The sequence below is a fragment of the Lampetra planeri genome, chromosome 22 (assembly GCF_965212315.1).
Source record: "Lampetra planeri chromosome 22, kcLamPlan1.2.h2, whole genome shotgun sequence".
In the NCBI taxonomy this organism is placed as follows: Eukaryota; Metazoa; Chordata; class Hyperoartia; order Petromyzontiformes; family Petromyzontidae; genus Lampetra; species Lampetra planeri.
In genome coordinates this window covers 12,614,457-12,639,919 of record NC_136128.1, presented here as the reverse complement: position 1 = coordinate 12,639,919, position 25,463 = coordinate 12,614,457, and the positions used below count along the sequence as shown (strand labels likewise).

Sequence of the window (25,463 nt, the reverse complement as noted above, 5' to 3'; positions counted from 1 at the left end):
AAAAAACCCGGAAGTGGCACGGGCAGGCCTTCATCCAGCAGTGGATTTACCAAGAGCTGTGGGGTATTCATCGTTTAGGATGTTAGGGGGCCACCGCATTGACCGTGAAGGAAAGTAAGTTGGCTTGGCCAGGATGCGTCGCTGGCAGGACGGTGGCCGCGGAAGCAGAGAAACTCCCGGAGAAGACGCCCACCGTGGAGATGGAGCGATCGATTCCGCTCGTGTAAGGGAGCGGATCACTAACTGTCGCGTCGCGGGAGGGTAGAACAAACAGCGATGGTTTGTCGAGGCCCTTATCCAGCAGTGGATGGGTCGACGACGGCAACGACGATGCGGAGAAGGAGGTGTTGTGTTTGTTGCATACTGCGTCGCTGGCTACAGATGCCCTTCTCACGATCGAATTACGCGCTTATTTATATATATATATTTTAGTTGGAACACAAAAGAGCTTTCTGTGCAACGAAAATATGCCAGTTATGTGTGGGACCGCGGCATAATTTGCGCATGGGAAGTACGGAGCACGGAGACCGCAATTTGCAAAGAGAGCACTTATTTCTCACGCACCGCCCTGTGCCCTCCGACTCGTGTTTGCCAGGCGATTAAATCTACCGTGGCTGAAGTTTGTTTACTTTTGCTGCCAGAGTATCCGTTGAGCATGCTGACGGCTGGTACAGTGGGGTTAGGGCTGTTGTGGGCGCGCTGCCGGAAAGTCGTGAATGTGTGAATCCTGGCCGGTGGCAGACCTGGCGTTGCACCCTTCTAGCGGCGATGACATGAGTCCCACTCCCCGATGCGCTCTTACGTCATGCCGCCTGCTCTTCGGCACCATGTCCGACGTTTCGTTCCGTGTGCCCATGAACTGCTTCCCGGCACACGGTGTTCATTCAGTTTCCAAAGAAGCTGCCGGCACGCCGAGCGAAACGTGGAACATTGTGCCGAACAAAACGCAGCACGGCCCGAAAACACAGTGGAGATCTGTGCAGCGGCACAACCGTGAAATACCTGCACAGTGGTAAAATGAGTACCGCCTTGTGAGAAGTCCAGAATGTTCTATGCAGAGTTATCTCTGCCATAAGAATGTGGAATTTCCGCTGCTGGCTCAGGGCTGCGGATAGAAAATGAGCACCGCTCGATCATTAGTGGGAAGCCGTTTTTAACCGGAATTGGTGGCACATGCCTCCAATTCGGCCCTCCTTGAGGCTAGGGTTGGTGAATCACGACAAGATTTGTGAAACTTACAAACTTGCTGCTCTGTGAAATTGCAAGGCAAAGACGATACAAAAATATGTTTTATTGAATACATCTGAGCAGCGCTTTGAGTAATATGCCCTGACTCGATTGCTTGTGTTTTCTCCAGATACGTAGTGTCCGCCCACACACACAGAGCACTCATCAGGGAAACTGACAAAACTTCCCATGCAGGATGCTCCGAAAAATGAAAAATGCGTCTTGGGAATCAGGTTGACTTTCTGGCATAAATAAAGATTATTATTAGTATTGTTGTTGTTGTGGTTGCTGGAGCAGTCGTGGAGCAGTCCGTGTTCACCAACCTGCACTGCCCATAGTGGTGAAGTATGGTCAAAACAATTCCTATGACCATCCCGGGGTTGGGTGGCCCAGCAAGTGGATTGACAACAGGCTGTACATACTGTACACGTCGTGTTACTTATGAGTCAGTTAAATTGGGATGCCCAATGTCGGGGCCAGCGGTAGGAGTGGCAGCAGCGGCCGTCACCGCTCAGGGTGCCAGCAGAGAGGTCGCCTCTCTCCGTGACCCCCAGCGCCCAGTGACCGCACAGGGAGCCGGAGCGACGCTGCCGGCGCCTGACGACGTCGCTCCGTTGTGTCCACCGCGCTCCGGAGAGACCGACCGCGTGTCGGACGAACGCACGGGGGTCGTGGTGCGCAAACATGTTCCGTGACCCGAATGTCATCATGGATGCGTTTAGACTGGATGATTCTAGACAGGAGGGCGACGGGACGCCGAGCGTGACCTGCAAGGGGGTCCGAGACACAACCGCATTTAGCCGCTGTTTAAATCTCGAATGGTATTTCAATTTGTGCTACAGGGGTGGCAGCGGGAATGTGCTTTCTGGGGAAGTGTTGACGATGACAAAAAAAATAATGTTGGTCCCTTATGAAAACAAAAAAACATCTTTAGCGAGACAGTTGTAGCCGGAGGTGTTTGTGTAAAAGATCAATGTGCAGCCCCATAATGACTCACTCCACTCGAGGGAGCTCAAGAAAGGCCCTCTTACAGGGTATTCAACCTATTATTTAATGCTGTCATGGAGGAGGGAGGAGTACCCACACGTTACCCCGCCACGCAGGACCTGACAATCGATTAACTGTGTTGAGGCCATTCTTCAACTGCCGTGCCAGGAGATGGAATCGAACTGGCGACCTCCAGATCGCAGGACCAGTGCGCGGACCATCACACCGCTGTGTGGCAGCGTCGCTCGTTTGAATGTCACTGTGGTATTTTATCTTTGGCCGTCGAACGCGGTACGTAAACACGACGGAAGCGGTGTCCACCTCTGCGTGTCGGAGGTGGAGATGGAGGGTGGTGGGCGACGCGCGCCCCAGGCTGACGCGCGCCTCTCCTGCGGCTGTGCTTGTAGCTCCGACGCTGCCCCACTACGGCGCCGACTCGCTCATCGACTACACGGACACCACAGCCACCATTCTACTGAAACCGGCACAGGCCAGAGGGGCCCCCATCAGGTCAGTTACGGATGCGGACGAACACACACGCACACACACGCACAAAGACAAAGATCCCCCGTATAGCCTCAACAGACTGTAGGGGCAAGTACTGTTAGCACCTATGAAGGCGGAACGGTACACAAGGGGGTGGGTGGCCAGCACCACGCCCGACCGCCTTTGTCTCCCCAGTGGCGATGTTTGAACACTGCACCAAGTCCTCATTTGAGGCTGAGTCGACCTAGGGGAGGCCCAGGACCGGTTCAGATAATCGTAACTGGTGTTGGCCGTGAGCGGGAATCGAACCCGTGTCGCTGGGTTCGTAGTGCAGCGCGCTAACCGCTCCACTATCGCTCCCCACACACACACGCGCACACACACACACATGTACACACACGCACACAGACATGTTAACACACAAAGCCAAAACAAAGACCCCCCTCTGTAGCCTTGACAGAATGTTGGGGCAAGTGCTGTTATTGAATAGCACCACGCCTCTATGTCCCCAATGCCAATGTTTACACGCTGGATCTAATTTAAGGCTCTATAGATAATCACACACCGACATATCAACATACATACATACATACGCACCCAGATCCAAAACATAGGCTTCCATACACAAAAATCACATACACACAATTGTACACTTATACACACATATCAAACACACACACACATCAAACACACACACATACATATACAGGTAGTAACAACAGCAGTCACCATTTTCCACCAAGCTGTGGTGCCGTCACTACAGCACTTGTGCCAGGCTAGGTGTACTTTGAATCCCCGTGAAGTGTCAGGCGTGCTGTGGCATGAGGTCATGGGACAGATCCAGATGTCATCGGTTGACTGACTGAGATGGCTGGCAGATGCACCACTCGTGCTCCCAACTGAGCTCCCAACTCGCTGCCTTTTAGCCGCCCGGCGCTCCGCTCGTCGTTGTGCAGATTTCCCAAGACAGCTACTTGGAACAGAGGACGACGGTCCTGGGAAAACCAGGACAGGTGGTAACTCCCATTTTGGTCTGGTCTCATCTAGCACACAGGGTTTCACATCCAGCCTGAGCTCAGAAATCCTGGGTTGTGAAATCACGAAGCGTTGCTTGCTCCACGCAGAAGGGCAACAAAAAGAAGCCACAATGTATAAGAACCCCGTGCACGTCTCCACCAATAACGAACGCCGTAGCGGTGATTTCCTCTCCTTCAGCGGTGCCGGGTATCGGTTGTAGATCTCGGATACGGTGGCAATCCGTGCGCAGCATAAGGGTGCGGGTTAAATGATTAATTACTCAATTTTTTTTAATGAAAAAGGTTTTGTATTGGCTTGGGAAATATTTTTTGTATGATGCAACCACCACAATATGTTGCTATCAAAGATTTTTCTGGCTCTCTTGTGCCAACACACTTTTTTTAATTTCCAACTTTGCCCGCAGTAAAGCACGAGAGTATTTGCATAAGTAAATTACTATGTTAATTAGATACATCTTATCTCGTGGCTGTTTCGTTAAAGGCCAGTAAATTGTGTTTTCCAACATGTCTATGTTTCACTGGGTCTGATGTGCAAATTAGGCAAATTGATTTGGCTAATTTCACATCGTCTGTAAGTCTCTTGAAGATTTGAATGCATCTAAGGCCAGGCTAATTGAAGTTCTTACGCACACATCAGGGTTGGGCATCACTAGCAGGCGAAGGAGCTGCATGCTAAGCTGCTGTTGCCTCCCGTTTGCGCGTTGACTCACAGTGGGTGAGACGTTTTGATTAAATACGGACCCCTAAACACAAACTGCCAGTGAGATGTCACAAAAGATTTGCGGAACTAATTTGATCGGAAAACATGAAACCGCGTTAGTCTTTCACAGTGTAGTGTCAGCGTTTTTTTTATTTCGGGGAAAATATAAGTATTCTGAGCATCCTGAGAAATACAAAAAAAAAATCACAAATGAACGAATTGATTGTTTTGGCCAATGCTCTCTTATCATCAATTTCAAATTATCATCGACGCTAAATTATTTTTGGGCAAGTTCTGTTTGCGAGCATCTATCAATGCCAGCGTGGTTCACGATGGGACGGTGTGACCAGCACTGCCGCACCGGTGCTGGTTTTTATTTAGATCGCCGCACCAGCAGCTACTCATTTGAGGCCGAATCAACAACCAGGTTGAGGCCCAGATTTTGGTTAAGTCCTCGCTCTCCACTGTTGTTAGCCGTAGCACGGAATAGGATCCGAGTAGCCGGGTTTGTAGCATGCTGCACCGCCGCTCCCCGCCGCGTATTGCACGCATCTGCGGGCTCGTGGTGAGGTGCGCTCGATGAATATAAATGGAGCCTCGACTCGCGGTTAAATGAGCTGTTAAAATTGATGGCCGTCCGCCGCTTCTCGATGGAGGATGCGGGGACTTGAGTCCGCCAGGTCAGTGCCCAAGGTTGCCAGCGCCGCGCGCGCCAAAGCCACTGGCGCAGTCACTCGAAGGTCCTAAAATTTATGCAGCTGCTCCCGTGTGTTTATCGCGAGCCCTTTCCGTACCCCGCTCGCACTCTCGCTCGCATGAACGATGACGGAATTTGCGAAATAATCGTCCGCTGTGCTGCCGGGTCCACCGTTGGCCGTGACAACTCCCGAGGTGTGGCACATTGTCGCGGCGTTGATGAGGATAATGGCACTGATTTTAAATATGATCATGATAATTCTATAGTGTAGTTTATGGAGAAGTGTGTTGTCATGGGTTTTTATTTTCTATACAGTTGCTAAGCCAGCAACAAACAATACTATAGATGAGTTGACACGTTTCTTGAATCGTGGTTATGATTATTATGCGAGGTTTGGAATAGAGATGGCAATGATGGGAGGAGGGAATTCCACAGTGGAGCAGTGCGAGGGAAGAACGAGTGGGAGAAGCGATGCGACTGCCTAGCAGTGTGGTGGTGAACGCAGTGTGGATCTGCACTGCTCTGTGAACCCGACGACCCGAGTTTTATTCCCGGCCACGGTTAACATCAGCGGCTCGGTTGTCGGTGCCCTCTTCAGCATCAGCGTGGAGAAGCGCGGTGAAGCAACTCTTGCAATCAGCAAGGCCTGAGGAGACTTTCACTCAGCAGCTGTTTAACAAAAGGGTGTCAACGTAACTCCTTTAGTCATTTATCCATCTTAGAACAGAAGAAGCATTCATAATACAGAGGCATTGCTCGAAGGAAGGGCCAATGACTAAAATGTCATGATCTGGAATATTCTCACTTGATGAGGGCCGAATCAACAAAGCATCTGATGTCAGTGTGAGCATGCACACCACTGGCAATGCAGTTCCTGAATGTTTGTGTTTACTTCTGGCCGCGTACGGATCGAGCGGCAACAATCGCAAACCGCTCGCGCATCGTCACGTTCCACGGCGCGGTGCGGGACGAGGGCCCGCGGTGACGCCCGCGGTAACGGCGACGGCCAATCTCCCCCCCGCCCCCGCAGCGCGTACCAGCTGGTGGTGAAGGAGGGCCCCTCGGGGAAGGCCCGGCGGGAGGCCGGCGGCTGCTTCTCGACGCCGCTGGCGTACCGCGAGGCGCGGGCCCAGGGCTCGCCGTTCTACTTTGCGGCGGAGCTTCCTCCCGAGGGCCTCCCCGTGGAGCGGCGCTTCGTCGTGGGAGACAACCACACGTACGGTGGCTACTGGAACGCACCACTGGCCGCCAGCAAGGTCTACGACATCTTCTTCCAGGCCATCAGCAGCACGCAGGAGGTGGGGGCCCTCGGCGAGTCTCTCGCGGTTGCCCAGCATGGGGCCCTGGAGGCCCCGGAGGCCCCGGAGGCCGCGGAGGGCCCAGAGTGCCACGTGGCCAGCGGCAATCGGCGCTTGTAACGCTTGTAAGAGATAAAGCGTGAATACGTCCGTGAACTGAGCAAGGTTATTCGAAGAGCTTTGGGAAAAGAGGTGATAGAAGGGAATTCCAAAGCCGGGTAGCGTAAGGAGAGATGTAGAGAAAGAGATGGGTGCTCACCTGCAGTGCGGTGAGTGACTGGGTGAGTGACTGGGTGAGTGACTGGGTGAGTGACTGGGTGAGTGACTGGGTGAGTGAGTGTGTTGTTGTGAACTGCAGTATGGTCGTTGAACTCCATGTGGATGATGAGACAGTGTCTGGTAGACCTCAACATGGGTGGAGAAATCAACAAGTTTAACACGTAGGCTTTCGCGACCAATGTTATTCATAATCGACGTTTTTTTGGGTTTAGATCGCGTTATTTATAAATGTGTCGTAACCCTCCACCACCCGACACGGCCAATTAGTAAAAATGTATCACGTTGACAAAAGACAAATAGTTCACTGCTTTAGCCCACCGGTGTGTTGAAGCCACAACATTTACAATTTGAGTACGACGTTTCGCTGGTATTTGCATCCAGCATCATCGGGCAATTCGTCAGTACGACGTTTCGCTGGTAATTGCATCCAGCATCATCGGGCAATTCGCCAGAATGGTGAATTGCCCGATGATACCAGCGAAACGTCGTACTCAAATTGTAAATGTTGTGGCTTCAACACACCGGTGGGCTAAAGCAGTGAACTATTTGTCTTTTGTCAACGTTTTTTTTTACACATTTTTACATTTTTACTGATTGGCCGTGTCGAGTGGTGGAGGGTTACGACACATTTATAAATAACGCGATCTAAACCCAAAAAAAACGTCGATTATGAAATCAACAAGTGTTCAAAGGGGCAGTCAACTCTACCCAAGTGTGCAGTGAGGTCCCAATTGGGTGCTGACGGGAAGCAGTTTGGAGGCAGAGAGGAGGCAGAGGGTGGCTCGCAGGTCAGAGGGCTGAGCCAGCTCCGCTGAGAGCCTGGGATCGAATCCAGGTGACAGGTGCCCGTGATTACCTTGGGTTCCCAGGCGCAGCGCGTTCATAGCCTCAGCGCATTCATGGCCACCATTGACTGTGCACAAAAATACACGTCGAAATAAAGTTGATCTGCCTTTAATTTGGCTAAATACCAGCTCTGAGAATTACAATTTTAGCTTTACTGTCATGCCAAGAACATGACTCTCATATGCCGAGCAAGTTGTGGGAAGTGCTTCGCTGTACTTTGTGTGACCGGCTGTATAGCCACGGAACATTGATTTGACAAATACAAGTGGCATTCATCACCGCTAAATCCATTGAGTGGAAAGGGCTGAGTGATGTAGCGTGTAGGTGTTCCGTTATTTACTTTGTATCAGTTGCACTTTTAACTGTTAGTTAATTTTGGTCGGATAATCCATATATTTAATCGTAGTTGTGTCATTGATCGGCATGGATTTTGGCCAGCAAGAGTCGTTCGTCGGCAGGCGTTGACGTCGGGAGGTTCCGCAGCCATGGCGAGGTGAGAGTAGAGCGTGAGGTCGCGGCCCCCGGGCACCTCTGCGGTGATGCCGTCCCGCTCCCGAGCCGCACTTCCTCCAGGCCTTGTACCGCCATGCGATTGTCACTCCCCAGCGTGCCGCCGCAACGCGAAAGCTTGCCCTCCCCTGTTATTGCGAAAAAAAAAAAATGATATCGCGCGGACCGTCAACCTCATTCTCATTCCGTGTAAACTTCCCTATTAAGTTTCTCCACGCTAACCTTCGCCGTGACCTCATTTACTACGACTGCACCTTGTGGGAAAACGATCAATTTGGACCGGCGTCTTCGCCGCAGACCAGAAGTTGCATTGACGAGGCGCGCTGGGCTGTGCCACGGCGGGGAGACGCTAATTGATCATTAAGTCGGTGTCCCAACGTGGGCCAGGTAGCCGCTGATTTGTGGCTGCGTCGTGCCAGCCACGATGCGCGGCGTGGGGGGTGGCCACCTCGCCAAAGAAGCGGAGCGACGGTCCACTCGGACAATGAGAGATGGTGGCGGCTTGCGGAGGCCAACATTCACCAGTGGATAGATTAACAGAGACGAGCGCTCATTTGTGCAGGGAGACACTCGGATTTTAGAATGATCACGAATGCGACAACGTTCACAAGTAATGCGCTCCAGGGGCTTCCTTCACGGTAACCACCGTAGATCCTAGCACACTCCCGCACGGACAAAGAAACGACATCAGTCACTCAGGCGCCCTGCGCAACGCGCTGCTTGTTGAGCTGGACTGCGAGCACTGGCATTTGGCAGCCATTGGCTCAGAAGATAAGATTATATAGATAATGATTGTGGAGCCGTACTGCTCGCTTACATAAAATGTACCGTGATTCATGGGATTCATGAGTCAACGTAATAGTAGATGCCTTAGTTTTTTTTAAAGGGTGTGCTTGCGGTCGAAGGCACCATCTGTTCAGAAGTTTGTGCCATATAAATCTCCTGCTCTCTCTCTCTGCGACAAATGTAATCTCTTGTCAGTTAAATCACGGCACCGCTCTGTCTGTCATCCCTCTTCTGTCCAGGAAACCAAAATTGCCTGCGTGAAGCTCGCAAAGCGAGGTAAGGCCCCAACTTCTTCCACGTGTTGTTTGTTGTCGAGCAAGGGCAAAGTGTCCCCCATTACCCTACAATGTGCACGCTCGCGTGCTCGCGCCTTGTCGAGCGGTGGCCCGGCAAAGCCTCGAACGCGCCGCCAAGGCGTTGGATGTTCGCCACGTAGGATGGCGCGCACGCGCTCTCATGCCGAAGGAAATCGGAGAGAGTAATCATTCAAACGTCTACACTAATCGGCGCTTTGGTGACATTTTTGCACTTTGCGGTAAGGTGCAACGTCGCATATCCGACTCGCCGGGGAACTGACATGCGAGGGCGAATACGTGAAGCGGTCGGCAAACATAGAGAACCTTGCAGTTACACCATCGTACACTGATTGGTTATTGGACAACATCATGGGACCTCCTCAGTTTCAAAGACAATGCATATATTATCAGATTATGTATTTTGTTTGCATTCTCACCACAAGTATTGTGGTTAATGCAGACGTGATTCCTTGTAAAAGGTGTTTTTTGTTGCTAGAAAAAAGGGGGAAAAAACCTATTCTCATCTTGGACAACAATAAAGTGCACACTTTAGGAAAATGGGGAAATGCAGGACTGTGCTTTTTAAGTGAGCGAATGTACTTAAGTTTAACAACGTGGGGCTGTGCGTGAAACGGTCAGGTTTGTGGCGAGCTGGCAAGTGACAGTTATATCACGTACGCAAAATAATATTACTACGATGGTTGTGGGCGATTAATTGGTTAGGCTGGATGTGTGACAGTCGGATATGGGACTTTGTGCTGCGATTCTAATTTGATTGCAAGTTCCGCCAAAATAAAAAACAGGGCAATGCATCTCGCTAACTCTGGGACGTCTTTTATTGGCTGATTTGGAGGCTTCGTTAGCTGTTGAATCGGTGTCATTAGCTCATCACAATTTAATTACTTGCAGATACATTGAATAATTGGGCTCTGTGATAATGGCATTACGTTTGAATGAGACGACTAAGGGATGTTTTGTCGTAAGTGATTCCGTAATTGAGTTTTATCCACCAGACAGCATGGTTCCTGTCCAGCAGATGCATTGTGATTGCTTAGAGTTGAATTGTCAACTTAATGTATTTATTTTACATCCCACAATATGGATTTTGTCTTGACTGACTGGCCGTTGTAATATATGTGTATATTTTATTCGCGTTAATTAATTGTGATTTAATTAAACCTGGTCGCCGGGTTAAGCCTCGTCAAATGGATTCTTAGTGACAAAATGAAATGGTGCGTTTCTAATATGTGCATGCGTGCTTACTCACGTACACAGACACACGTACGACATCCGCACGCACACACGCACACACACGCTCGCTCGGCAGAATTATTCACATGTTCTCTTGTGTTTCAGAGATGACACTTTCACACTTAAGGCATGCTGGCTCTTAATGTTAACCTTTCAGAGATTTTGGTGTTCATGCAAAACAGTTGTGAACATGCTGATTGCCTTTTATGCTGTTGCCTTTTCAACCCTATTCTGTCCAAATGGTGAGCCGCCACAATAAGCCGCTGAGCGGCGAGCCGCGTAGCAGGGACCACCAATTAGCGCTGGGGGGGGGGGGGGCATTCGGGATTGGAGCGCCGCTTCGGTGAAACGCACGCCATAACGTTTCGAGCGATCAGCTAAATCGGCCGTGGAGCGGTGGCGCAGCGGTTAGCGCGCTGCGGTCCGAACCCATCGACCGGCATTCGATGATTACCCGCGACGGCTAACGTCGGTGGCCGGCAATAACTGGACCGATCGCGGCCACCCCCCGCTTCCCTTCGCCAACACGCGATGACCGGCGTGGTGAAGTATGACATTCCAAGCCCCACGACCGACACGGCGTGGGGAGGCCTTCATCCAGCAGGGGATCGACAAAGGGCTGTGAAGTGAACTTGCTCGTGGAGCCGAGTACGGACATTGTGCTCGCGGGCGCCACATGGCCAGAGTGGGGTTGGAGGGCTGCCGGTGTTTGCTGTGTGCTTTAAAGGTCTCTCGCATGTCTCTTGCCTTAGCTGCTGTAGTGTTGAGTCAGCTAACCACCACACACATTACCACAGCCCATAGGGGGGGCGGAGAGGACCACGAGACAGGTTAGCCCACCCTTGCATGTCTCTCTCTCTTTCTCTCCGTGTCCGCGTCTCTGTCTCATTTGTCTCTTCATCCGGGGCCTTGGCGGAGTGCGAGGCAAAGTGGGGTTGTTTTTAAAATCACGGTTGCTGAGCAAAGGCCCAAAATGCCGGGCATCCAGCTGCAAACAGCAGTATTAATTTGTAATAGATGAGCGTTGATATGCTTTTTAAATTCAGTAAGGTTATGAGAACTTGGTAAAGGAGATGATGGGAGGGATGTCTTTATGGCTTTGTGGGTTGGGGTTGCTTCCTTACTTCCTCTGCGCTCTCAGAATTGAATATCTGGGGCCCGTTATCAAAGTGGTGCTTAAAGAACAAATAACACAAAACTAAACCCGTTAATAAATTGCACAGCCCTTCGTAACAGAGAGATGGAGAGGCCAGAGAGATAGAGTGAGCAAAAGTTGGAGGCTGCGCAGAGTGAAGACAAAATTCTGGCTGCCTGTCTGGAATATTCATTGACGCTGTCTGAAAATTTGATGCGGACTGCCTGAAACCTCTGCAGTATTTGTGCAGAGTGCCAGAACATTTTTTTAATGTCTGCCTGAATTTTTGAGCTGGGTGCAGCCACTAAGCCACCACAGCTGAACGCAACAGCTGCCGAGGACGGCGTGACAACAAGCAACTAAATAAGTAAACAAACAGCAACCTCTGTCACGACCAAAACTCTCTCGTCACGATTCAAACAAAACGTGGCTCACGTGGCCGAGGCTGTGGCAAGGCGTCACGTCGCTGCGAACGCCCGGCCCTTTAAAGTCGCGCGAGTCTTGAGCCTCGCGGTGCGAGCGCCGGCCATTACGTGTCGGGCTCCGTGTGCCCTTTGGTGGCGAATCCCACGGCGAGGTTTCTCACCGTTCGCGCCGCCGCACGCGCTGCCGGCACTTTGCCTGCGCACTCGCCGCGGCCCCGAGCTCCTTCCCCTTGGTCCGGCTATTTCCTGTGTCATGACCGACTCCCCATCACGGAACGACTCCCCCCCCCCCCCCCCTCTAACCCCACTACCTTCCTCGCATGTCGTCCACACATTTCACATTTCCATTCCCATCTTGCACGTGTTCTTCCCCTTTTGAAGGAATTTCCCCAAACGTTCTGATTTCGTCGTTAAATATGTGTGTGTTGCATTGCCTCGTTTGACTTGCGTCCAGCGGTGTAGATATCGAGTGTGCAGACGGTGCAATTACACCGGAGCGCACGGGGCCGGAGCGCCCCGTGCGCGCCGGGCAGTGACGAGGAGGGAAATTGGCCTGTGGGAAGGAGGAGGCGGGGGGGAAGTGGAATTTCCTTTCAAGGCCCATGCCAACCACGCTACGTTATGCCCCGTCGCTATTTGCCACGTGCGTGCACAGTGATGTGCTCGGGACCGCCAAATATAAATGACTCGTTAGGCGCCATATTTTGGCGGGGAGAGCAGGCAATGAAAATCGAAACTTGCCAATCATTTAGGCAAAAATATTGCTGACACAGCCGAGGAATAAAGGCCACGGACAAAAGCTGCGCGGAGCTGACAGCCGCCAGTCTGTGTCGTTTAATAAATTAGAGCGGTGAAGGTGCGCGCCTGTTTGCCAATTCAGAGGCTGCCAGTCACTCGGGTCAAGTTTGTTTACCAAATAAAAATAAATAAGGCGTAGGCGCACAGCACCTACCCCACACGGAGTTTCGAAGCGAATGACATTTTATTTATAAATTAATATTGAAAGGAAATAAATAAAGTGGAGTGTTCTTTGGCATCTGCACGGCAGAAAGCGGCAAGAAAAGATCAATTTTGTGCAAACGTGGGAGCCTCTGCCCGATTACAAATCCCCGCGCAAAGATTAAATATTCTTTAGATTTCTGCTCTCGTCGTCTTAGCCACAGTGTAGAGAGACGCGACTTGCCAATCATGATCTGTTAGAGCATCGGCATTTGCTTATTGAGTCTGTCATTGCTGATGAGCCTCAGATGGGTGAAAGCAGTCTAGAGTTTTCAGTGTTGAAGCAAACGTTCCTGGTGAGCATTCGTTTCGGTAGAATGTCGTTTATTGAATTATTAATGCAGAAGGGGTTAACTCGAGTCGCACGACGGAAGAGCGTCAATGGCACGAGCGAGGGTCTGTCAGCGTAAACTTAGTAATAGCCGTGTAACCAGCAGCGGGCTAACTGAGGCTCGTCACGTTTCGCGCGGATGCCGTTCCGTTTACGCCCCGCGCCGGGCGAAATGGCGATCGTCTTGCGTCGTACGCTGCGATCCACGCGTCCGATTTATTCACAACAGCGGCAGTGTTTAGCATGTATACTTGACAGCAATAAAAACTAAACTCGGTTGATCAAGGCCATTAGGAATGGCTCTTGACACGGCGTACGTGGAGGCACTCGTAGCAGCCCAGAGTAATCGTTCGCCCGCGGTGTGGAACGTGTCCATGTGCGTTCGCGAGCCTGATGGATCTGCCTTAAAAGCGCCAGCGTTGTCCTATTTAGCGTGCTTGCATCAAATTGGCGGCCAAATTGGCACAAATTGATTCACTAACAGTAACAATGATATATTTAGATTGCAGAAAAACTAAATAATCAATTTAACATTTCAAAACACACACATGTACAATCCTCATGTGTCTATGCATCATTTGTGCACACATACACACATACACAGTGCATGCAAGGCAGTTTTGTCTGCATACGGTGTGCGAATTAACGCACGTTGGTCAACGTGACGCGCAATTGGGGCGCTCGTTAACATTTTCGTCTTCACATTTTTCCCGTTTGTGACCAAGGCCTCGACATAAAAAGATTGAAATTCCAGCAAATGCACACGCTCGTTGTGCAAATTACCGTCATTCCTCACTCCGTTTGCAAACGCCACGGCAAAAGGCCAGGCAAAATATTTTCGGCATTTGACGATGCCGCTGGCTGGGTCCATGGTAACGGATCGGTGTGATCATGGCATCTTTGGCAACTTAATTGGTGGAATTTCAGCGGGGTTTTAACAACTTGTCCGCAGATGTCCGCAGTCCACCGATGCGTGCCATAGCGAACAGAAACACCGTGGCAGGAACGCATTCTCGCGTCTCTGACCTGTGCACTTGCCACCCAAGTCGCACAGCGCCGGCAAAGTACAAACATGATGTTAATAAATAGATGTTCAACACAAATGCATAATTAGTTTTAAATAATAAATACATGTATTTTTGTTTACTTAAATCGTGCCCTATTTTGTTTAGATGGAGTGCCCTTGCCAACAACATTTAGTATCCCAGTGGCATTTGTTAAACAATCATGCTGATGAGGAAGGCCAATGGGCCAATGGGAGTAAAACTGTATTTGCTCTTTATTAAGGAGAGGTGAATGTCTAAATGCAGGCCAATCTCTAAACTGTCAGTTAGAGCCGTCGCTGCATCTCTGTGGTGGGCGCATTGCCTTGGCACGACGGATAGTTTGGCAAGATCTGGGGGAGGCAGAAAGGCAAAAGTGTGCTCGGATAAAAGTGGAAATGTTCCAATATGATTTGTGATTTAACCATCCCTGCTCCCTTAGGGTACGCCCAATTTGCTCGCTAATACTACCAATAAATTAGCTCGCTTGTACAACAGCCATGCGCATGCGACGGGAATGGAAGGGTTACGAGAAGCAAGAAAGAACCGAGACCCCTCTGAGTTACAGAACATTCTTCCCCTGCAGGCTCCGGTTTAGTCAGTGTCGGGTAAATGTCAGGTTTATCAAGAGGGTACAAGATGTTTCTCTTATTTAAGACCAGGTGAAGAGGGCCCTTTGTGAGCGGTAGCCACTTTTTCAACGGAGACCTGGGTGGGATACGTTGATCGCAATGGCAGTCAGATCCAACGCCACAGATCGAAGCACAAACATAAGCATATTATCTTCTATGCATACTGCAACGGTTTAAATCACAGGTAAACATGCAGCTTCTGTTGGAACAGACTCGCATCAGAACGGTTAAAGTCAGCTGTTGTGACGTCTGTAGGGCTGCTCCAGGGGGTAGAGCTAGCAGAGAACATTGGCGCTAAGTCGAGCAGTGGAACTTGACTGCCATGGGGAGTGGAGGAGGAGTGGGGGGAGGGCGCCCCCCCTCCCCCACCACCCGTACCACGGGGGGGGGGACAGCAGGCCGAGCGGCCTAGCGGCGACCCCAGAGCGGTGACCCCCGTCCTGTTCGCGCTGGCAGTGACGAGGAACGCCGATCTTCCGGACGCCGAGCTCCAGACCGACCACACCATGAAGATCGCCGGCGTCATCGCCGGCATCCTGGCCGTCCTCATCATCCTCCTGGGCATCGTCGTCTACATGAAGCGGAGGTGGGCCCGCGGCACGCACCAGCCGAGCGCCTCACGAGGGGCCCTCTCGCCGCGGGGGCGCGGCCGCGCTGTGGGACTTGGGGGTGCCCCGCGACCCAACGGGTCTCGGAGGCTTCTGGGTAGATTACGGACGGGATCTGTGAAGTTTGCCTCGCACTTAGTGGCGGATAAGGAGAGCTCAGCTGCACAGCACCCGACCTGTATTAGGTCTACACAGCTACCGGCGACTGATTCAGTACTTGGTCTGCTGTCCACTTGCTACTGTGTGTTTAAAGGTCCCATCATCGGCGTAACCATCATTAGTGAATGGCACAAATACTGCGATCTTTGTTAAAAATAATTGTGGGTGTCTTTTAGCCATATCTCTAATTGTTGGTGCTGTGTTGGACACCCACAGTGGCTGCTCCACCGTTGCTACACACACACACACACGTTACCCAGTGACTGCTCTCTGTCTGGATGGGATCCCTGGCTGAGAGAGGAGGGCATCATTTTAGCCACAACGTGAGAGGCACGGTGTTAAACATGGGCGAAGACAATTTAATCCAGATTGTCTGGGTTTTCCTCGGGCATTTCAAGTCTCATTGAATGCCTTCTCAATATAATTGCATCTGGTCCTGTTGGCGATTGCTATTGTATGCAATGGCATTTTTTTCCTACAATGCATTGGAGTTTGGAATTAACTAGAATTGTTTGTCCATGTTTTTCAAAAGTGTTCTGCTAAATGTTCAGTTTATTCTGTTTAACCACTTTTGTTGCTCGATGTTCATCACGGAACCCAAACGAATGGAAGCCAGTTTATTTTGCAGCTTACCCATGGGCAGAAGTTATTTGTGTCTCGTGGCATTTAACCCGACATGTGAAGAATAACTTTACACACGGCCCTTTTTAAAATCACTTCCGGATGAAGACCTACCCAGCCACGCTGGGACAACCATAGGAGCTGATTGACCATACTTCACCACGCGGGTCCGCACAGGTTGGAGAAGGCAGACTCGGGAGCGTCGCTCGCCACGCGTGTTGGCAGTGGCGGGGAATTGAACTGGGGTCGCCGCCGGGTCCGCAGCGCCGCCTGCGAACCGCCAGCCCACCCGCTAATAAAATATGCATAAAGAAGCCACAGCTGTAATGGAATTGGTGACATTTAAACCTGTTTTTATTATTTCACATTGCGGCGCAACAGAAAATAAAGGCACTTCACATGGTAACATTTAGCGCGAAAGCTCAGCGGGCGTTAATGAGCTCTTGGTGCCCTCTAATCAGTTCGCCTGACATTTGCGGTAATACCCGCAAATGTAAATCAGGTGCACGTCTCCTTTCAAAGATTGCGCTCGAGTCCCCCGGCTTCCGCTCGGAAGCGTTCCACTGCGCTGCGCTACGATGCGGCACCTTCAAGCGATTATTAATTCAAGCCGGAGTGGGTGGGGGAATTGATGATTAAAATTAAAAAGCGCATCTTTGAGCGAGTGTAATTTTAAGTAAACTACTTTATTGAAATTTACCGCAGTTATTAAAAACAAAGTGCGTTTCATGCAATATTAACATACCGAGTGGATTTTTTAGAATTCAGCGCTAGCCGTGAGAGGGGGAGAGCTGGCGGAAATACGAGAGAAGCGGTGTTGGCAGTGTGCTCTGTTTTACAATGATAATTATCTCTTCTTAGCCATTGATCCACCGCCATGTCCACGATGTTCTCTCTCCACTTGCGTGTGTTGGCTCTGATATAAAGAAGTATAATTACAATGCACGCCAGGAACAGGACCCGTCAACAATGACTCGTTAATAATGCATCGGCCACTCCAGATTGCTATCGTTTTGCTTAACGTTTGGGCAAATCTTACACCACAATCTTACCATCGGGATAATGAATTTTGGTCACAGCGCTGTTGTATTGGAACTGCAAATTAATTTCCCTCTGTTTTTATTTTTGAATCTTTTTTACTCCCCTCCATTTGTTGGCCTCTTTGCTGTCGGTGTCATGAGAGAGTGTCCGTTTCGATCTCTCGCTTCCCTTCGTGTTAGAGAACGGTCCGCGGAAGCGAATATCACAGCACTACTTCTGTGATTCCTTCAAGTGACCTCGAGGTTTCCCTTCAGTTTAAGATGATTGACAGGTGGCGGCATAAATGATTACATTCGGCAAATAATGCAACCCTGGGGTCCACTTCTGCCTTTCTTCCTCCTCTAGATCTTGCCACAGCTTTTAGGCGAATGTCTCTGTGTTTTCAAGGAGCCCACTCCTAGCGAGAGGGCCCCCTTGGTACGTGCTCCTCCTCGGCTTCGTGTGTCACTGCTGCCCTGTGGCCCGCGTGTTAACTCCAGGAGCGTCGTCACAAGTTAACAGCCCGCCCTGCCTGCTTCTCGCCAGCATTGTGTCCTGGCTCGGTGCAATTGCCGTGGTTTTATTGCTTTGTTACAAACATCTCTCTGTGCTCAACAGCGCGATCGCACGATTGTGCTTGGCCTGGTGTGCGCATCGGCGTTCATTAATCAGCAATGCGCGGACATAATAGCCTTGTTTCCGTTGTAATTATTACAATGTTTCATTCGTATGAATGCATCCTTTAGTTATTTACATGTTTAATTGTCGTATTAATTTAATAAACTGTTTTAAATGATGACAAAGAAAGTTCTTTCAACACAACAAATGGCTCTATAATGTTGATGACCCAGAACCAACAGGAAGGATATAACGGTTTTAATAATGCAAACAAAAATCCACCACTGGATGAAGGCCTCCCCACACCGTGAGGAGGGTTGCTTGCCCATACTTCACCAAGCTGGCCAGCCTGGCTTCTTATGCAGGTGTCTGTAACGAGTAGGTTGCGCAACGCACAAGCCACTGCCGGCAGAGCCCCGTTTAGGGAAATGTAGCAGCGGGCCGCGTAGACAACAATCGGATAGACGTACGAGCGCGCTGCGTTAACAACAATCGGATAGACGTAGCAGCGGGCCAATTGCACCGTGACAGTCGCTCGGTGCGCCGCACCGCGCTCCGCGTGTGAGCGGCACACTGCGCACTCGCACCTCCCTGACGCGCGCAACCACGGAGCGCTCTCTCCGGTCAACAAAGCGCCGCTTGTGAGAATGAATCGGCCCTCTTTGTGTGTCCTGAATAGCTCTCGCTGAATAGCTCTCTCTCTCTCTCTCCACTCGCGTGGTGGGCTGTGTGTGCGCGTGTGTGCTCCCTGTAGTAATGGACGCACCTTTATTTCCGCGGCGGTTTGCTCAGGAACAGAGAATCATTACTTGAACTGTGTGACCCTGCCGCCCCAGGGTGACCGGCATTTATCTTGTGACAACGTGGGCCGACTGAGAGCGCGTGGACCTTTTAATAGACGCGAGTCCCCGCTCTTAACCTGTGCACTTCCTCTCATTCTTGTCGAGGCCTGGCGAGCACAGAGGCAGCGCCAGCGTTTGTTGTCAAGGGTATCGGGCACCGATCTTAGATCACACGAACGGAGCTCTGGCGGATGAAGCACACGGTCCGCCAGTGGCCCTCGTGCTCCGAGCACGTGGCGCGGTCGCACCGTCCGACTGTGCCACGCGCTCACCTGCATTGCGTCTGCGTGGGCAGTGAACTCGTCACAGGAGAGCTCCTCCTCTCTACAACCCTATGACCTGCGACTCCTGTTATCTCTGAGAGCTGTATGGTCCCGAAAATGCATTATCCGCAGTGCTATTCTTCCTTTTATCTGTGAGTTTTCACATCGTGCTTTACTAACCAGATGCATTTTATACGCACATGTTTGGTGCATAAAAGAAGTCGCTCAACAAATTTGTCCCACTTACCACGGGTTATTTGATTTTTTCCCCAGAATACACTTTGGGATATGAGATCATAACTCAAATTTGCAAATTTTTCAAGGTTAGAGCGAGTTCATTGAATGTTTTTCCTATTATCCACAATTAACTGACATTATTTCCTGAGGATAAGTGGAGTAAATTTCAGCATAACCCCACAGGTAATAGGATCTGCGATATTCGACCCCCACATTACCATGGATAAGAGGAGTTCTATGGTGTTACAAAAGCATAGCCAACGTTGTGTAAAACTACACGGTGTCTGCTGATGGGATTCAGGTAGATATCCACTCGTGTTCAATGCCCATTGGCTGTTTACATGGGCGCCTATGAACACCACAGCTCTTTAAGAGTGTAGCTGTCCATGCGTTTGCAACATTCGCTAATTATATCATAAAACCGGGTTAATTGCTGGTAGATTTTACGGCCTCGACTTGCGATTGGCGACACTGTTGTACAGTTGTGCCGCTTTGGGCTTTCCTTCTGCAGTGGGGGGGGGGCCCAACGTTTTCCAAACGTCGGTGCCAGACTTTTCTGCGAGCGAGCTTCGCTTCGGATCATCCTCCGTGAGTTTGAGGCACCGCGCGCGCCTCCCTCTGTCATTCCACATCAAGAATAGCCAGCCCTGCGAGCGTCGCTAAACCCTTGACTGTCGGTACGAACACAGAGGCCGATATGATACAGAGACTCGGAGTGCAGTCCCTTTGACTGTGGCAAGCCAATCGTACGCTTTGAACGCTGCCTTTGATGCGCAGTCACGTGTGCGCCGTTCACTGTGCAAGAGGCACTTGCGCTTTATAAACCCCGAGGCCTTTCATTGGGATGTTTAATAACATGGCGTGGTGCCTTGTAAACATAAAGGCGATGCTTTCCAGGAGTGCATCTGGCATTGCGGACTGGGCGAGCGTCAGGGTCGCTGGTGTCCGCGTCAGACTGAGCCGGGCGCGATATGAAGCGCTTTGTTGTGGGAAAGCGGAACGTTGAACATATTGATAATTTTCACGGGGACATGCCTTTGCCTTCGACAAAGTCACGCTGAATGCGCCCGATCTCCTTGGATCTCGCAAGTTAAGCAGGATGAACCCTGGTTCCCAAATGGATCCGCGACCTGCACCGGGGCTTGCCGAATGTTGGAGGTGTGGGGCTGCGTTGTGGTTAGAAGATGGCGGTGTTGAGTGTTGCCAAACCAAACGCTCGCTGGCCAAACTCCCGTTGTAGCAGGACCCTCCTGAGTCCGAGTATTGTGACTTCTGCAGGACTCGGGGCACCACCTCAGGGGGTACGAAACACCTGGCCCTTTATCATGTGAAGAAGGAAAGCTGACATGGCCGAGAGAGGAGAGGACTCCATGTAAATGCATTGCCTTGAGCAGTGTATAGTTAAACAAACGACTAAAACCGGACTTTTAATGCTCTCCCATAAGACTTAGATGTTTTGTGACAGCTACCTCAATGAGATGACGATCCTGGGAAAACCGTAAAGAGGACCCACGTAAAAGACATAGTCCTGAGACTCCGTGAGGCTTCCCTGGGTAAATAATTGACATCCTCTCATCAGCACCTCATCGCTCACACAGTGATCACAGTTGTTGATTTGGGTGTGTTTCACGATCCTGTCCAGTGCCGGGGAGGGCATCAAACCTGAATTTGCAGACAACATTGCATTGGGTCCATGCTCACACAAGGAGCCTCCGTATACCCTCATGGACTGTTGGGGCAATTGCTGTTAACGGGCAGCTATGAAGGCCGATATGGTGTACGAACGGGTGTGTGGCCAGCACCACGCCCGGCTGCCTTTGGATCCATAATGCTGATGTTTACACACCGCAGCAGGTAGTCATTTGAGGCTGAGTCGACCTAGGGGAGGGCGTGAGCGGGAATTCAACTCAGGTTCATTGCGCAGTTCACAAACACCTGAGCCACCGTTCCCCACGCCGACGCACGTGCACGCACGCACACACACGCACGCGCACGCACGTACACACACGCCAAGTTCGCGTGCGCGTCCCGTGCTCGATGCCGTGTGCTGCGGCCGGTGTGACGAGACGCACTCCGCACCCACCACGCACACCGCAGTCTGCACACGGCTCCGCGAGATGTTGTACCTATCCCCCTAGGGGGAGTTGGCCAGTGAAGCCGGCACATTGGCCAGTGAAGCATTGCAGCAGGTAACCAGTGCCTCCCTCTCCGCTAAGAGAGCCGCGCGAATGCTGCCACCGGCCGTACTAACACTAACACGCTCGGGATTCATTTCTCATGGGATATTCTTCCGGGGCCCTGCAAAGCCCCCAGCCGCTAAGACTTTACCGCGCCCCACCCTCCAACCCCACCAACCCCCACCCTGCAGCGGGGAATTATTTTCTGGACCCGAGCCCCAGCCAGCTCCGGCTGAAATTAGACCCGGAATATTGGTACCCTAAAAAAGTGCACGTGTATGCATTAGTTCCTAAATTACAATAACAACGCATTCGCAGTGTTTATTTATTTTTAATGAGAATTTCTCTTGTGGCTTCTCAATTGCTAAGCATCTAATTTAACCCTTTTACTGCACCCGGCTTGCTGAGACTTGAAAAAAGAAACCTGCCGACAAACGCGTGACCGCTCGCTGGCCGCGTGGCGGCAGGACCTTCGTGTGGCGCTCGTGGCGCTGGTGCTGCTCCCACCCGCCTCTGGGCATGGCGACCACGTGCACGTGCGCATATTTGTATTAACGTCTCGAATTGCTCGGTCATTCCATGCAGCTTTAATATTTTTTTTGTTACTCATCTGTGAACGGATGACATTGACGCTGATGTCCTCACGCTTCTCTTCACATGGCTTTCTCACCCTTCACAGGCGGAGCTCCCATTCTTACTCCTATTACTTGTAAGTAACAGTGCACAAAAAAACAATCTCATATCCACCCGGCTCCCCACCCCCTCCCACATCCAACTAATTCACGTTTTTATGTTCCCAGTTTTGATTTGCTGCTGCGCATAACATTTTAATTTCTGCTGTCTGTCTGCCTATTGAGCCAAGGCTTGCGTTTCCGCAGTGCATGTCGCGATACTCGTTTAATTATTTTTAATCTACTTTTACTTTGTCGGAAAAAAAACGTCGATGGGCGCAATGTACCTGTGCAGTCAGGGTTGCAACCGCCTGAGCTACAAAAATTCAGGACACACGAATGGGAAGAAAAATATTTCACAATACCGGAAGAGGGGAAAACTCTATTGATACGCTTTGTTTTGGGTAGTATAGCATTACTCAACAGACGAACACTGGGAAAACCAGGACAGGGGGCAACCCTAGCACAGGTAAGGGCCGGGCTGGCAGCTGGCTCAGGCTTACCTGTAGCAGCTGATCCCTTGACGTGACGTTAGCGGCGGCCTCTACCCAGCTGACGTTGAGGCGGTGGGGGGGACTGGGCGCGCACGTGCCAGAAGCGTCGTTCTGCACCGCAAAAGCGCAATTTGTGCAGCGATTTGTTTTAATTAGCCACGGTAATCCTCTCTGTTCCCGAGCAGGGCTTAGCGCGGCTGTCGAAAGGCTCATTGCGGCACAGTTCGCTTCCAATATGAGACCAAGTGTGCTCGGAGTGCGGCGTTCTTGTCGCACCGTTGACATGTAATCTCTGCGGCCGCGAGTCTTTGCGCGGCTCTGCAGATCCTTTGCTGGGGAATGCAACAGAAGCGGCCGCAGCTTATCAGAATTATCTCTGTGCCCGGTGACGTCCCGGGTGAGAGGGGTCTGACCTGCCCGACTCGTCGTCCCATTTGTACGGCGAGTGACGAGGCTCCGCATCGTGCTGGACAGGATGTTCGGATGCGTTCGCCTTTTGACGTTGGAGTGCTTTTAACGGACGACAGGCCAGAGGCAGATCTAGAAACTAGGAAATGTCAATAAATTACACATTGGCGAGGTCTCTAAGGGGGTGGCGATTACCGTCTTCGTGAGAGGCCACCGTCTCCGTGAGAGGGGTCACCATCTCCGTGAGAGGCCACCGTCTCCGCACGTGTGCCGTCTGAGACCTTAGCGAGTAATTGCGCAGTGGTGTTCAGAGCAATCTACAACGAGAGGAGAGCCGCACGAAACCTCCTTCCCAGAACATTCACGGTCACAGATTCATCGACGGTTCCCCACGTGCGCTCTCACACAGGCCAGACAGCAGCTCACTGTGGCGTTTTGGTTATCTTAGTTTAAAGTGTAAATCCGAGAGTATTTCCACATGAAATAAGGCATTTAGTAAGATGAGTCTCTCTTGCTGTTATTCTGTTACTCTGTCCAGATTTCATGAGAATTACAATGCTGTAAGGGTAAAATATTATGCATACTTTTTGTAGTTGGAACAAAATGGTCACCATATTTTGTCCCGTACCGCAGTCTGGAGTACAATTCGCCCCCGTGCTTTGTGGGACAACCTACCTGGATTGGCTGCCACATTTCGGGTGTGAAAAAGTCTGTCCTGTGGCTTGAGCAAAAATCGTGATTTTTGGCCCCAGTTTAAAACATTATGTCCTCGTGTTCGAAGTGCTGTGTGGGTAAAAGACGAAGCTACCTGTGTAGTGTGTGGAGCTCACATCGTGGGTGGGGCTAACAAAGTGGGTGGGGCTACCCAAGCAGTGGGTGGGGCTAACAGTGGGAGGGGCTACCAAGCTCGCCATGTGTTCCAGCTGAGCGCACAGAGATGTGGCAGATTTAAGGCTCACGACCGGCTATGGACAGGGAAATGTTGAAGATCATTCCCTAGGCAAAGGTGCTGTGTACTCTGGCACCACCGCGCTTCTGAGCATGGCTAACGTGACACCAGCGTGCTGCCTGCTGATGTATTTCAGAGAGGGATACCCATTATGTGGGTGCATTCTTAATGAATACAGGGTGTGTGTTAATAGCCAACATCTGCTGTCATCTAGGCACTGACACACGCACCATTATTCCAAGCTGCGCAAAGTGTGCTCAGGCTTGTGCTCAGGGGGCTGTTTAATGGCAGGTCCATGGCTTTTTGTGGGGTTGCTCTCTCACTTAAATGTGTTCAGGGCTCGGAATCGGAGCGTTTCAAGCCATTAACCACCTCAACGATACATTCTCCCAGACAGCTCGTGTCTACTCCCAAAACATTTTGGCCAACACGCTGAGCAGCAGAGCTGGGGAGGGTGCATTGGTGTCACGAGGGCCAGCCAACCGGGAGCAGTGACGTGGCCAGGCAGCGAGCGCGTTTGCCGCTTGTTTCAGAGGTTTGTGGTTTGAACCTCGCGGTCAGCCTAGACAATACTTGCAGGTGTTGTCAATTAGACAGTTGCGCTGTCTCCTTCACATTTAAAAAAAAAAGAGCAGGCCGACGTGTGCCAGCGTCGTGGTACAAAGTTGCCAAATTTCGAAATTATCAAATAGCTTTATTTGGAAAAGCCACATAAGTGACATGCCCCCCTGCTGCAGAATAGACTAATACCCTCTTGCAGGCCAATGCTGCATTCACCTTGTGCCGCATAGGGAGAGCTGCCGGTGAGGGAGGGGGGTCTCCTGCTGTCAGTCACCTCGAGGTATAGTGCGTGGGAGGCACGGTGTGAATATTCAGTTATGATGATGATGATGATGCCGGGCTCCGAGAGGAGCCGCAGGGGCTGTGGGCCGGACCTGTGCTGGGGACGATCAATCATTATAATCACTTTTGGTATTCACTGCCATTGGTATTATACAAGGCTGTATTTCACAGACAGGTTTAGTTTCCCAGTAGTGGGCGATGTTTTTGCGTGGGTTTACCTATTTAAGTAGTTTGCGAGTATTTTTAAAATGTTGTATAAATATATTTTCGGACCACGACGCCGGGGGGACACATGGCCTACTGCTTTTCGAGTGATGTCACGTGATCTCTAACGTCCACCATTAACCAGACGGCGCACAGTCATGCTCTGAATCGTCCCCCGGTGATATTCAACTAGCTTGTAACTGGGAACCTCTGCCACACTGGGCCAGGACGTGATGGCCCGGTGAGGTGCCGTGGCCCGGTCTCACACCCTCGGCAGCGAACTGGAGACGCCGGCGGGGATGTTTTGGATGCAGACGGCATCGTACCTGCTTTTTCACGTTGAATCTGACATCTGCATAATTGAGAAGCGCATCGTTGAGTTAG

At 51.0% G+C, this 25,463-nt stretch overlaps 1 protein-coding gene across 4 annotated transcripts in view; it reads left to right on the top strand.

Annotated features, from left to right (window-relative positions):
* Positions 1-25,463, top strand: part of LOC144725064 (receptor-type tyrosine-protein phosphatase kappa-like) — a 201,470-nt gene that overhangs the window by 92,001 nt on the left and 84,006 nt on the right. For 2 of the 4 annotated variants that reach the window (XM_078604520.1, XM_078604517.1), the window contains exons 12-17: positions 2,622-2,724; positions 6,165-6,432; positions 9,093-9,129; positions 11,153-11,230; positions 15,422-15,551; positions 22,190-22,219. In XM_078604520.1, the coding sequence (XP_078460646.1) occupies positions 2,622-2,724; positions 6,165-6,432; positions 9,093-9,129; positions 11,153-11,230; positions 15,422-15,551; positions 22,190-22,219 (646 nt within the window). The remainder of the gene's footprint in view (positions 1-2,621; positions 2,725-6,164; positions 6,433-9,092; positions 9,130-11,152; positions 11,231-15,421; positions 15,552-22,189; positions 22,220-25,463) is intronic. The other 2 variants (XM_078604519.1, XM_078604518.1) reach the window with 2 other exon arrangements.